Raw genomic sequence first — 15,153 nt, forward strand, 5'->3', positions numbered from 1 at the left:
ACTCTGAAACTGTGAATATTTCACTGTAATTTTATTTATTTCAATATTTTATTTAACAGAGCAGTTTGTGTTTTGATGAAGGTCAATAGTGGTAGCCTATTACAGATTTTAAAGTAAATTCTTAATATTAAAAAAGGAAACATAAGCTGGACCACAACAGATCAATATCACAACGAATGCTCAAATAATGTAGCCTAGTTTACAGCAAGGATCATGTTTTTAGTTAGATTGTGCCGTCATAAACAGTAGGCCTATAGATCTGTTATTTTTACTAAAGAAAAAGTTTTCACAAGAAACTGTATTATGCCAAGTATTATGCCTAAAAAAAGGCACAATAATCGAGATTGGATTTATATCGGTCGATACTCAGAATTTTGGTTTTGGGATCGAATCCAAAAAAAGGTATAGATGCATCCATAATTTTGACACATATTTTGGGAAAATGCTTTGAACATTTTCAAAAATTCAACAAAACACTCTTTGCAAATTGACTCCCCTTTCATTATGTTAGGGGCTGTTTTTGCCCCATTGACTTCCATTATAACCCCATTTTTGAGTGCAAAGCCATGACAGCTTATAATCATGCACTTGATTGTTGCTGGTTTTCCTTGTTGGGAACAGGTAAATGTTTAATTTTGACTGTTTTTGAACAGCACACATGGTAAAACAGCATTTGAAAACCCACTTACAGATCGGATAGAAAACATCTTACACCATCACATCAATTAATAAGGGATTAAAAATCAAATCCAACTCTTAATTTCTTTCCATTGTTTGTGAAATGGCTTGAAAATCTTCGTTAAAAGGCTCTTCAATGTGCTTCATTACATCTTATTTTATATTTCAACAGCTACATGATGATCAAGGGCATGGCTAATGCCTATCAGAAATAGATGTGAACTCCTCTTCAGTAAGATTTAATGAGAGCACATGGAGAAATAGACAAACTATAGTTACAGCTCAGTCATCTGCTCTGCCCTGAGGGATCACTTGAACCGATGACCCTGGCTTGTTTAGCGCACCATTTGTGCCCCTTAAAAAGACACACATACAGTAACCTGCCTCTATCCAAAAGTGTGTGTGAGCGAATAGCAGGAATCTTGGTTAATTATCACCCGCCTGCTGTCACAACCATCAGTCTCAGTGACACCGCTACTGCCAACAGCACACTTGCAGGCTTATTAAAGCGCATGTGCGTCTGTGTGTCTAATTGATGTATGCACAGCAAGGACGGTGCCCTGAGAGCCCAGCATAATACAGCCAATGATTAAATCACATCTTGGCCTTCATATATGCAACAGACAGACAGACATTACATGCCAAAGGCAGGGGAAGAGCACACAATTTATGCATTTGATCCAGGGGAAGGGTTAATCAGTGTCCCCTGGGAGGCGTTCATAGAGTCGGCGCATGTTTGATGGATGTGTCCTGCCATTAGAACTCCATGTATATACTCCATGTACTCATGACATGCCTTCAATCACGTCTAATTAGCAAAAACAGCTATTCTTTCAGATGTAGTGGTGTCGCCTGCTTGCCAGATAAACCCTGCAAAATATTTGTGATTCGCCACTACTTGAGGATGAAATTAATTGGCTTCCTGACAACACAATGAGGAAAACAACACTATCATTAAATTAATTCCCATCAGTAAGCGCTCACAGAATCTGCACTGCAGAATTTGGCCTGTCATTCATAAAATACTACAAGCACTGGGCATGATCGTTTATTAACCCAGTAACTGTCTCCGTCCTGTTTACATCTTGACAAACTATATATCATTAGAAAGCTTGAAATGTCTAGTTTCAATATGGTTTATGTATAAATATCCATGTTTGATATATATTACTGAGAAAGAGTTATTTACACATTTTCAACAAGGATACTCAAGAGTTGTAAAACATTACTTTGCTACAGCAATCAACAAGTAAAACTTTTTCTAGATATTTTTAAAGGGTAAATTCAAATCAAATACCACAAACTACTTATTAGGGTTGTCGCGATACCATTAATTCATGTTAGGATACTATACCAGCTGAAGTATCATGATCACTAGTATTGCGATACTGTAATTCATAACTCAAATTATTTAAAAAATTGTCAAAAACTACTTGAAGTCAATTTATAATTCCCTCATTACTTAAAAAGTATTATTTGCACATCACTTCATCTAAAAAATACAATAAAATAAAGATACAAATTATACCAAATTAAATTTGTTACAAAAAGAGCATTTTTCCAACACATTTAGGTTATATGAAGTGGTCAAGAATTGCTTCCCGTTGCTATTTTTGGGTTTTTCATCTATTGTTTTTTTTTTTTTTGTCTTATCAGGTAACAATCTGAAGTAATTAAAAATTTCACTTTGTGAGTCGTTTTTTTAAAGAGATTGCACTGGTTGTTGCAGCTATTAAATCATATTATATCGACAGGAACAGAAATGAACCGATTCAGATGCACGTTCGGAATGTCAAAAAGCATGCAACCCTAAAGATCTTCACAGTCTATTAAAATAAATTGGTCTATTGTTGCACAAACATGAGCATTTTAGTGACTTTTCCACTTGTCATGCAATATTATCTATCGTAGATAGACCGTTAATGACGATACTATCGTTTACAAACTACAGCAGCACCACCAATACTTTGGAGCCATAGTATCACAATACTACCATAGTACCGGTAAACCGTGCAACCCTACTACCTATACTACTTGAGAATGTTGTGTCTTCTTTACAAATATTGTCAAAATTATGGTACCAATGTAAACTGAATGTCACCCTGTGGTCATGTTTGGTACTGCTGCCAAACAAAATCATACTGAAAGCTCTTTTTTTAGAGATATCAACTTAGAATTTGTAATGTAATTTGTTGAGATGTTTAGCTTTGATTGTCAATTATAAGCTAAAAGGTTTTGTAAAATACATATCTTATGTAAATATGCACAGATTTATTATTTTCATAAAAAAAGGCACATTACTTTTGTTTTTTAGCTACAATCTGACATATGTCTTTAAAATGAGACCAAGCTTAAATGTATGCACTGGGTCACCAAACTTGCTCCTCGAGGGCCTGTGTCCTGCAGATTTTAGCTCCAACCCTAATCAAACACACCTGAACAAGCTAATCAAGGTCTTATTAGGTATACTTGAAACATTCGGGCAGGTGTCTTGAGGCAAGTTGGAGCTAAATCCTGCAGGGACGCCGGCCCTCCAGGGCCGAGATTGGTGACCCCTGCACTAAAACGTTGTATTAGTTAATGTCCAAACATGTCCACATGTTCAAAAAGAGGGTGCAACAGTTAAGGAGTTAAATATTTCAAGTAATTTGATCATTTTTTTTTCACCATTTTGATCAATATGATGTTAAATTTAAAGCTGAACTCTGTTTTCATCTCTATATTATGATAAACATGCCTCTTTGCCAATTTGGACGAAATTTACTACATCAAAAAGAATGTACATATCAGAGAGAGACGATGACAATTAGTTGCTTCTTATTAGCAAATCCTAACTCTAACACTAAAGAACAAGAATAGAAAGTTCCTCCAAAAATGGGACATAATGTTCAAACGCCATTAAACAAACAAGAGCCTCGGGCAAACAGCCCACATGGAGTTACTAAGTTTTTTCATTTTATAATTCCTCCACAATATATAACAGACTTGTGTTTCAAATCCTATCTGCTCTACATCACCACTTTCAGGGTCAAGTGAAGCCCGGCTCATCCCTGACGACAAATCGAGCGACTCGTCCATAAAGCTAATGAGGAGGAAAGGCCGGTTTATCATTCGCCAGTCATCTTAGAGTCTGGATGGCCTTTATAGCCTTTCTGTAATGCGGAGCACAAAAGGACATTAATGCATGCTTGGCTGCCCTTTCAAATGCATCATTTGTAAGAGGAAAGACAACGTAAAGATTGGTTTGGATGGGGGTTGTGGCTTTGCTTCAGGTGTGAAAGAAATAATCGAAGAACAGCGCCTACAAACTACAAAGAACATCATTAGCTTGCTCTATATCACGTTCCTCGATGTATTTATCACATTTTCAGGAATACTTTTGATGTGCGAGATGAAAATGAATATTTCACTGAAGTAAGAATGGTCCACGGCTAATCTAATGACCTGTGTTTTCCAGTTAGAGAGAGCCCATCCATTAAATTAGGCCAAAGTGTTCAGACCTATAAATGGCTAACTACTTTTCAGCAGGTTTCTGCAGAAGAAAGGCAGTAATTTACCTTCCCTACAGAGACTAAGTGAGCTGATATCAGCAGGAGGCAGCTAGCATGTGGCCGGGAGAACTGGAACATTCTCTCCATGGTTACATACCCCCAAACCCACCAATCAGAGATCAATTACCATGTCACTCCATTGGATTTACTTTTGAAAGGCCAGTTCAAAAAGAACGACTGATCTAGAAGTAAGCACTAAATCAACGAAAGAATGCTTTTTCTTTAAATATCAAGCCAATTCAGTCTTCGAAACCACTGACATGAGCATTCAGTCCTCATTTACTCACCCTCATGTCTTTCCAAAATCGACTGACTTTGTGGAAGCCAAAACTGCAGAATTTTACACAACAAAGAAAGTCATGAAGGTTTGCAACCATACAAGTGTGAATAAATGTCTTAATGTTTATGCATGTTTCCATAGACAGGAGGGTCAATGCTGATGCACATGGCAGCTACAAACTATTCATCAGTAGGTAAAGGACAAATCAGGTGATGTACACCGCCCACAAGGTACAACATGATCAAATTAAACCAATTAATCACCGTTTTAGAGACAGCTAAGGTTCTCTTCCATTATTCATAGCCTCCTGCATAACCCAATGGGAAAAGCACAGCTCTTATGGAAGGGGGTGAAGAGGAGTGATTGCTATTCGACACAGAACATATGTTGAGTTTGTAAGGACAAATTATTGAATAATCAGGATAATGAAGCAGGTGTTAAAAAGAGAGGAACATCCTGAGCTGACATTCACAATTTGATGGAAACAAATCCAGTAGGTCAACTTTAACACCTGGTATACAATGTGCCATTTTGCAATGTCCCAGATGACCAATGTCAAACCTCTTTGGTTGACAGTGGTCATCACAATCTTACGACCAAAGATGTTATGTACATATCATCTCATTTAATCATTCATTTAAATTGATTGGGTTGATTTTAGTTCATTAGTTTAGGGCTCGGAGCTTCTGGTAGTACTCGGAATAGCAAAGTCCACTAAAGGAGGTCGAGCATTCTCATATACGTCTCTGGAATAGCCTTTCTGAAAAATGTCAGAGGATCGGACACACTCTCTGTTCAAAACTAGATTAAGACCTATCTTTTTTGTAAAGCAAAATGCACGTCATTGAACATCTACACACAGACATGACTTATATACACTATATCAGTGTTTCCACAACCCTGTTCCTGAAGGCACACCAACAGTACACATTTTCAACCTCTCCCTAATCAAACACACCTGAATCAACTTATCATAACATCAGAAGAGACTCCAACACCTGAAGTTAATGGGTCAGAAAAGGGAGACATCCAAAATACGTACTGTTGGTGTGCCTTCAGAAACAGGGTTGGCAAACACTGCACTATATAGCTGAAGGCTAACGGTTTATATATAATAACTTCAACTGTTAAAAGCAATTAGTAATTAGTTACTAGCTAATTAATTCAGCTCTTCTGGTAATATCCGGAATCGCAAAGACCACTAAAGGATGTTCGAGCGTTCTCATATATGGCTCCTAAACTCTGGAATAGCCTTCCTGATAACGTCCAAGGCTCAGATAACACTCTCTAAGTTTAAAACTAGATAAGACTTAATTACAATAGAGCAAAAAAAAAAAAAAAAAGTAAAATAAACAGTGCTTTATGGTTTTCCCGGGGAGTCAACCAGTATTCAGGTACAGAAATTAAATAATGAAGTGTAAAATAACACCGCATAGTCTCAACTCAGCTTAAAAAAATAAATAAATAAATAAAAACTTTAAAAATTAATTTACTTAAATTTGTAAAAATGAGTTAACTTAATTGATTTGTGTTGGGACAACATGATTTAATTGTGTGGAACCCAGCATTTTTAGAGTGTTGTATTAATAATTCAGTAAATTTATTCTTCATTAAAGTTACAAATGCTGTACATTATTGTGTCTGAACACTTTTAACTCTCTTGAAAAGCCTTTACAGCACATGTAAAAAGTTTCACTGTTATGGTTATACTTTGCAATGACTTCACAAATATCATGCATTTTCAATTGTTAATCAACTATAAACCCAACTCAACATTGCGATATCGATGCTGAAACGATATATTGCACAACCCTACTGAATACAGTGAACTGGATTTTTTCTGGTTATGTCTTGATCAGGGGATCTCACAGACAGCTGTCAAGACCTTCAAACCATACAAAAGACATGTATCTAGAACCTCACAGCAAGGGTCAAACTCTGGGCTCCTCTCAGCAAGGCTTCTCCTGACCTCATTAAAACGATGCCTTCACCGCAACCACCCTCAATCTAAACATTCTTTACAAGAAAGCTCCAAAAATGCCAGGAGAGGTGTTGGAGAAGTAATAACAACCAGCAAGAGTTCTCTATTCATCGAGACAGCAGAAGGAGAATTCAAGCATGACCCCTGTCTTTCAGGGCTTTGACCTTTCCCAGTAAGAGGCTGAGAGTGAGGGTCTGCCTAGTCAAACGCTATATTGAGAAGGACAAATATTCCTTCCAGCAGCAAACAGAAATGTGTCAGCTGGAATTTTCCATCCATTCCACACTCCTGGATCTTAGTGGATCCACAAAACCAAACCGCATCGCTTCAACATGTGTTTCAGATGTGAAAAAAAAGAGAGAAGTGTTTTCAAAAGAAACTTCTAGACCTCTAGAGCAAACTAGATGTTTTGATTGGAAGGACGCAAAAGTGTTTTCAGTCAGCTTTGATTTGGAATTAAGAGTTTAAAGGTGTCAATGAATGAAAAGACACAAGAGAATTAAGACTAATCAAATTTTGTTTGCAAATAAGGGATATGGGAAAATATCGATACAGCATAGTATTGCGATATTTTCCGCTGCAATACGATGTCGATTTACCCACATCAATACATTTCCAATATGTTATTGTACTATTTAGTTAAATAACAAAATCTATCTCTTTACAGTCTACTAGATGGCGATGTTGAACTTGAGGGTTTTTTGTGTGAGCTGGGTCACCTTCAGCATGCAGGACGTTGCGGTTTCATTGCGGTTCTCAAAGTGTTGGTCCATTTAAAAAAAAAAAAAAAAAAACTTAGGTGAGAAACATTTTTGATTAGTTAAAACTGTTTTTGCCAAAGTTTTCCTTTACGAAACAAAAACGCAATATTACAAAACACAATAATATTGTATCATGATATTGTATAAACCATTTCAAGGAATGTAAACAATAACAATGGTCCTGTTTTACAATTTTAATTTCCATAGCTTCCGAGAATGCTAAAAGGTCCACATGCTGTTTTAACGTTGAGATAAGATTGAATTGCCTCTTGTTACAGTTATTAAAATACTTTGACAACAAGCAGGAAATGTTTATGGGCCAATGACATCACCACATTGAGGGTGTTTTCACACCTGCCTTATTTAGTACGGTTGAATCGCACTAGAGTTTGGTTTCCCTCTTTGAAGAGGTGGTCTCGGTACGCTTTTCAAATAATTCATTTGTGGTAAGAACATGATCCGAACTAAAACAGACCCAACTGCAAAAAGTACTGTGCCTTTTTGGACTAATCCAGTTGCCGTAGTCCGATGCGCTGTCCCATCTTATCATGCTTTATCAACAATGTTAAACAGAGAGAGAGAGAAGGAAAAACATTACCTGATGGATTGTTGGTAATATTTCCGGAAGATGACCATGTCGCAGTTTAGTTAAATTAATTCGCGCCTCCTCCTGAAGGGACTTGCGATGCGCCATCGCCATTTGCAATGCATTAAAAAATTGTTTTCCAGCCACAGCCACGCTTCATTCTCGAAATGCATTGTTTGTCTAAAGTGATGTTTGCAAACTATATAGTATACTATGACCAGGGATACAATAAGCCAGCGCAGTCGTCCCTCTGTAGTAAAAAGAGACATTCTGTGTCTGCCGGTTTGTTTACTTGCTGGAGTTCCCTTGCCATTTTCCCACACATTAATTCTGACCAATCGCACTGTACTATGTACTATGCAATGGGTTTCGGGCAGCCGCTGCAATCGGATACTATACCAAAGTCGGCAATCCGGGGGTGTTATAGACTGTACCAAAAAGCTGAGGACGGGGGTGGGGGTTTCAAATTACAGGAGTTTTCCATGAGAAATAACAAAACGGGAGGGTGGTGGGAGATGGGTCTGAAATAAAGGAGAAAAACGGGAATGTTGGCAAGTATGATATGGCCAATAAGCGATGTGGATTGTCACATGACTGTATTTTGGTTCTTTTCAACTGGTTTGGACCAAAGCAATCAGTGTGGTGTGAAAAAAGCACCAAAAAATGGCATAAAAATACTACAAAGTATTATTTGTTGTCCTTGGTCCAGACTAAATGAACCGAACCACAGATGTGAAAGCACCCTGAAATGTTCAATAGTGGGGACTGGTGATTCCCACCTCTAATGCAAACATATTTAAATAGTATAAAAAAAAAGTAACATGATCATCCTAGTTGCTTTCACTTAAATTGTGTGCAAAAGCACTTTAAAAAGTAGATTATCCAGTTTGGACCAGAGTTGAGCAAAATGAAAAGAAGAATTGGTTTGTTTTAATTGATTTACCCACACACCAGGAAGTTACAACATTCCGGGAAATAAAATGCTGTTACACCACACTCCAAAAAAGTGAATTTATAAAATCTGGTGAAATCTTTGCTGAAAACTATGGAAGCCCAAGAAAGCTTAATGCATCCATAAGACAGATCTAGCCTACTAGTGATTCTTTTCCCAAGTAAAATAAAGCAACAAATGACCCATCTTTTCGTCCAACCACAAAGCAACACACTTCACAACTTTCGTCTGCAAGTTACACACAGTATCAGTCAGCCTCAGGCAATCTCCACAAATTGATAAGCAGCCAAGGGGAGAAGTGAACACTCGGTTGCCCACTGCCAGTCACACTTAGACAAGAGCACACAGATAAGACACAGGATGAATGTGTTTGTCTTTGTGTTTGTCTCCCCTTCTCAACCAGCTGCAGGCGGCGAGAAAATGGCTACACGCATCACGTTCGCAAAAAAGTGCCAGACAATGAGCGTAGAAGAGTGAGTGAATGCAGAGATTCACAAATTTACCCTGGAGCCTTGTGAATGAGATGGCGCTGTTGATATCCCACTAGTAGCAGCAATGCGGGAGGTCAACTGGATGCGCTAAAAATGTCATTCAATCATTCAGGCTGACATCGATGAGGATTAAGCTTGCTTTCAAGACCAGAAGCCCCTACCGGCTTCCCCCAACCACACACACACACACAGCTAATGAGAGATGGAGATAGCTACAGATGTCTCCATTTGTGCCGTTTACCTGCTGTGCCAAAAGCAATTATGGCAAGACAGCATGACAATTGTGACCAGCCCCTGCCATTCCCAAAGTGGCAAGAAAGATGGAAAAATATGTGATAAACCTTTTACGGTCTTTGTACTTGGAGAGAAGTGTCACTTACTGGTTGTATTTACATGCACAAACCTTCATTAGCCTCAATCAATTGAATTATCCTACAACAAATTTTACTACACTACATGCTTTACCATGTGTTCCATTCAATTCTTGTTACAAACTTTGTTCATGCAAGCTATAACTATAAAGAATAGTTTGTTTTATCTGCTAATTATTTTTCAATCCAACAACAAAGGTAGTTTCATAAAAAAAAAAACATGCACATAGCAAATAGTAGAATTTAAAATTTGCATTGTAATTTAAAGGTTTGCTAACCCAAGGTTTGATTCCCAATCCAATTGTTGGGTTTTTCTCTGTCGTGAAATTTTTGCTGCTTGAAACAAACACATTATGCATTATTCTTGAATTCTTATCAAGCAAAACATTGTCTTATTTTTTTTTAAAAGGTTAACATTTCATTTACTTAACTACATGATCAGTGTTTAAAATCATTTGTGGTCTGACGGTTGCCGAATTTTTGTCAAAAGGCGGAGTTGGTACAAAATTTTATGGAGGTGGCCACCTTGTAATTCTCTATATGCAAGAAAAACCCTGGTTATACTGAACTATTGTGCGCCAACAGTGGTGGAAAGAGTATTAAAAATCACTTAAGTTAAAGTACCATTACTTGCCTAAAAGTAATGGTACTCAACACGCTCAAGTAATGGTACTTTGGAGCTCAACACGCTCAAAACAGTGGAGATGATAGTGGACTTCAGGAGAAACCCCCCTGCTCTCCCCTCACTGAGCATCATGGACAGCATTGTGGCAGCAGTGGAGTCATTCAGGTTCCTGGGCACCACCAATCTCTCAGGACCTGAAGTGGGACATTCACATTGACTCCATTGTCAAAAAAGCTCAACAGAGGCTGTACTTTCTTCGTCAGCTGAGGAAGTTTAACCTCCCAAAGGAGCTGCTGAAACAGTTCTACACCTCCATCATTGAATCAGTCATCTGCACACCAATAACTGTCTGGTTTAGCTCAGCTACTAAATACGATCTCCAAAGACTACGTCGAATAGTTCGGACTGCTGAGCGAATCACTGGTACAACCCTTCCTACTCCCCAAGAACTGTACTTATCCAGAGCGAGCAGAAGGGCTGCCAAAATCACTCTGGACCCCTCACACCCAGCACACTGCCTCTTTGAACTGTTACCTTCTGGTCGACGCTACAGAGCAGTGCGCACCAGAACAGCCCGACACAGAAACAGTTACTTCCCTCAGGCAATCCATCTCATGAACACTTGATGATAATAATTGTGGAACCAACATCACTACTTGCCATACACTTTTATACACATATACACTTATTTAACAACACACTTTACATGCCAATTTGCACATAACAGCTGCACATATAACGTTGTATATAGTAATAAAGACGTGCATACACTTGTCAATTTGTATATTTGCATTCACTCCTTGTATTTTTTTTTTTATATATATATTTATTATCTGTTTTTTGTCCTGTCTCTGTAATCCTGTTGCACTGTAGAAGCTCTGTCACCAAAACAAATTCCTCGTATGTGTGAACATACCTGGCAATAAAGCTGATTTCTGATAAAAATGTAGTGCGAGTAAAAGTATCTGTTGTAAATATTACTCAAAGTATGAGTGACCACAGGATTTCATCTCTGTTATTCGCAGACAATGTTGTTCTGTTGGCTTCATCGAACATGGACCTTCAGCGTGCACTGGAGTGGTTTGCTGCCAAGTGTGACGTGGCTGGGATGAGTATCAGCACCTTCAAGTCCAAGGCCATGGTGCTCCACTGGAAAAAGGTGGTTTGCCATCTCCAGGTTGGAGGAAAGTCTTTACCCCAGGTGGTGGGGTTGAAAGATCTTGGAGTTTTGCTCACAAGTGAGGGAAGGATGGAACGCGAGACTGACAGGCGGACTGGTGCAACTGCAGCAGTAATGCAATATATCGGTCTGTTGAGGTAAAGAAAGAGCTGAGCCGATATCAAAGCTCTTAATTAACCGGTCAATCTACGTTCCTACTCTCACCTATGGTCATGAGCTTTGGGTCATGACCAAAAGGACAAGATCTCAGATACAAGCAGCTGAAATGAGTTTCCGTCGCAGGGTGAAGGGCGCACCCTTATAGATAGGGTGAGGAGCTCTGTCACCCAGGAGGAGCTCGGAGTAGAGCCGCTGCTCCTCCACATGAAGAAAAGTCAGCTGAGGTGGTTTGGGCATCTTTTTCAGATGCCTCCTGGACGCCTACCTAGGGAGGTATTCCAGGCTTGTACCACCGGGAGGAGGCCTCTGGAAAGACCCATGACAAGCTGGGGGGACTATGTCTCTCGGCTAGCCTGGGAACGCCTCGGGATGCCCCAGGAGGAGCTGGAGGAAGTGTCAGGGGAGAGGGAAGTCTGGGGTTCTCCCCTAAGACTGCTGCCCCCGTGACCCGGCCCCGGAAAAGCGGTAGAACATGAATGAATGTTTTCTCGTTCATTTCATTCCAACTTGACATCGCAGATCCTGTGATGGGACTATTGCAGATTCGCACATTGTGATATCGATGCTGAAATGATACATTGTGCAGCCCTAATGCATATTACAGCTTTTCATTTGAATGAATCCATGTTAATGGATTATTTTTACAACTAAACCATCAATGCATGAAACGTTTTTTAATTTTAAAGCACATTGTGGTCAAGTAAATGCACCACTAAACCTAAAAAAACACAGTAGGAAAGGTTGATTCTGTTAGACAAAACCTCACAAGAATTTTCCATTAAGTTGAAGCAGAAAAACTACGCTGCAGATCCTTATGAAACATTCTGTGAAATGTCTGTGAACAGTCTACAAATAATCTTTGAAGGTAGCACTACTGATGAAAGGACAAGTTCAATTTTTAAAAAGATCTTCTGTTTCACTTCATCCAACCATTTCTGAATTAAAAATGTGTCTCGTATTAGAGCCTTTTGTGATTCCCATTGAAATAAACTAGCATTGCACTGCAACTGCGGAGACTAATTTAGTTTGACAAGACTTCACAAAAAGTTTTCCACCAAGCACCAACAAAAAAAGATCCACAGAACTCTATAAAGCATTGTGATTAGTCAGTTTACAAGCAGACTATCTTTGAGAGAGGACTTGTGGCTTGGCTTTAAAATCTCCATGTCTGAAACCTCAGTGAAATGTGTTTCAAATAAACAAAAACTTATTTTCAGAGCACAGCCATGATTAGTAACCCGAAACTGGCCACATGTACAAAGCACCATTCAAACCCTATCTAGATTGCTTTAAAACACTGACAAGACAAAGACTAAACAACATACACCATTGAGTTTTCAAGAATCCCAACTGCAACCATAACCTGAACAATAAATACATCTGATTCTTATTTAAAGAATCTCTTTTATCTGCTTTTCATGTTGGCATCAATTGAGAGCTGAGTATTTTAACTAAATGAGGGCAAAAATGTTTCCTCTCAAGCCCTATTTGGTGTTACAGAGGTGTTGTTTTACAAATTCACCTCACAGCAATTTCAGTGGCAGCAGCTGAGGGAACCGATCTTTCTTGGAGTCAGCCAAAAATTCCCTTTCATCATTCCCAATAGGTAAAAGGTTGCCAAATGTCTGAGCGTGACCCTGTCATTACCATCAACAATCACTCATCATTTAGCCTCTATGCTCTTATCTACGGCTCTTCTCTAAGGTGAGGTTAAGAGAATCCTCGTGCCTTTTTCTGCAGCATATGGATGAATGAAGGTGCTCTTTCCATAAACACAATGTCTAAATTTGGTGTATAGATCATTTCTTGAAGCATATCAGAATTATCTATTGAACAATAAAGACTAATTTCTGCATTTAAGTGATAGTTCACCTAAAAAAAAACTAAAATTGTCATTATTTACTCACTCTCTACTTGATATAAATCAGTTTAAAGTTTTATTCTGTTGAACAAAATACATTTATATTGAAGAATATTAAAAACATATGAAGAGTTTATATGCAAAGACCTCTGAATGACATCTCAAGCGTTCTTCTATGCAGTTATTTGACTTTGAAGGCAATGAAAATAACCCATTCATGACCATAACAGTGAAATATCTAAACTACACATGGAAAAAATAAAAAAAAGTGTTCATTTTAGAAGAAGATTTCTGATGGCATTTAAAGGCTTTTGCATCTGAACTCCTCATTTAAACATTGACTTCAATACTATGCGTTTGCCCTACTATAGAAGTCAAATGGTTACAGGTTTCAAACATTCTTCAACGTATCTTCTTCTCTACTTAAAAAAAAACCCTGAACTGGTTTGGAACAAGTATGAATCAATAGTTTTTCATTTTTGGGTGAACGTTTACTCACATTCAAAGGTGCTACATCAAGTGAGTTACTAAACATCAAGTAAATGAATGGCCTATAGGACAATAAAACCCTTTAAGCTTTTACTAAACAATTAAAACACACAGAAACAAAGCCAGCAGGCTACAGAATCGTGCAGAATTAGAACAGAAATCAATGCTAATGAGCTGGCAGAAACAACTGCGAATGGTTACACTGGTTAAACGAGCTGGCAGAAACAAACGTGTATGATTTACACCGGTTAAACGTTGTAATTTGCAGGGATTTTGGCGTAACTTACCTTTATCCGCACCGCCGAACCGGAGAACGATGAGACTTGTGAAAAACACGAGCAGCCGTTGCTCCCGCTCCGCCATCACTTTCTGATGTTAAAAAGAAAACAGAAAAAAACAACCTCGCGTACAAGTTATCCACTGTGTTCTTTGAGGTGAAGTTTATTTTACAGACTAGTGACAACGGACGAGGTGTTTCGTTAAAAAACGCCGAGCATTGTCCGCAACCGGCAAGATCTCGCGCTCCGCCGGTGGCCAAAAATAAACATTTAAATCTCCGGTAAAAGAGTCAAAGGCGATCCTATGAAGGGTCCGGGTGTTTTCTTGAACTTAAAAAGCCGAAAGGGGCTTTTAAAGGAGGCATGAAGTCATCCCACAAGCCGACCCACAACGGCAGCGGCTAATAACGTTAATATGTTCCGACGCGCCGGTGTGTTTGTGACCGCGCAGAGAAAAAGACGCGTTCAACAGATTTAACGGAACCGCAGTGGAGTCTCCAACATAAGCAAGCACACGGCGTGTGGTGCTGCTGGAGATCCTTGTAGTGTGTGTGTATTGGTCCGTGAAAAAGCAGGCGTGGATCCTCACAGGATTCTGGATTTTTTTGGCCCGGGAAAGTCAAAAATCACGGCGTGTGGGTGAGTGAGGCGCATGCGCACATCTGGCGCACAAGCAGGCTACCAGGAATCCCTTGTAATTTTCTGTATGCAAATTATGATGTAAAGCAAGCGAAAGTGACGTGAGTATTACCACAGATCTTTAAGGAATAAAATACCTTAATAAAAGCTATTCCAGCTGGCTTAAAACAATTAGTTGTTATTTTAAAAGTTATTTTATGTTTAATAAAGCTAGTGATATTCCAGATATTGACGTTTGGGTGGTTTTGATATCTTAGATCGTAAATGTAAT

The 15,153-nt window shown here is 38.7% G+C and overlaps 1 protein-coding gene across 1 annotated transcript in view; it reads right to left on the minus strand.

Moving 5' to 3' along the window:
* LOC130219153 (neogenin) overlaps positions 1–14,778 on the minus strand; it is a 241,186-nt gene extending 226,408 nt beyond the window's left edge. Inside the window, exon 1 of the mRNA XM_056451454.1 lies at positions 14,253–14,778. Coding sequence (XP_056307429.1) covers positions 14,253–14,328 — 76 coding nt within the window. The 5' untranslated portion in view covers positions 14,329–14,778. The remainder of the gene's footprint in view (positions 1–14,252) is intronic.
* Between the last annotated feature and the right edge of the window lie 375 nt (positions 14,779–15,153).

The sequence above is a fragment of the Danio aesculapii genome, chromosome 25 (genome assembly GCF_903798145.1).
Source record: "Danio aesculapii chromosome 25, fDanAes4.1, whole genome shotgun sequence".
Taxonomy (NCBI): Eukaryota; Metazoa; Chordata; class Actinopteri; order Cypriniformes; family Danionidae; genus Danio; species Danio aesculapii.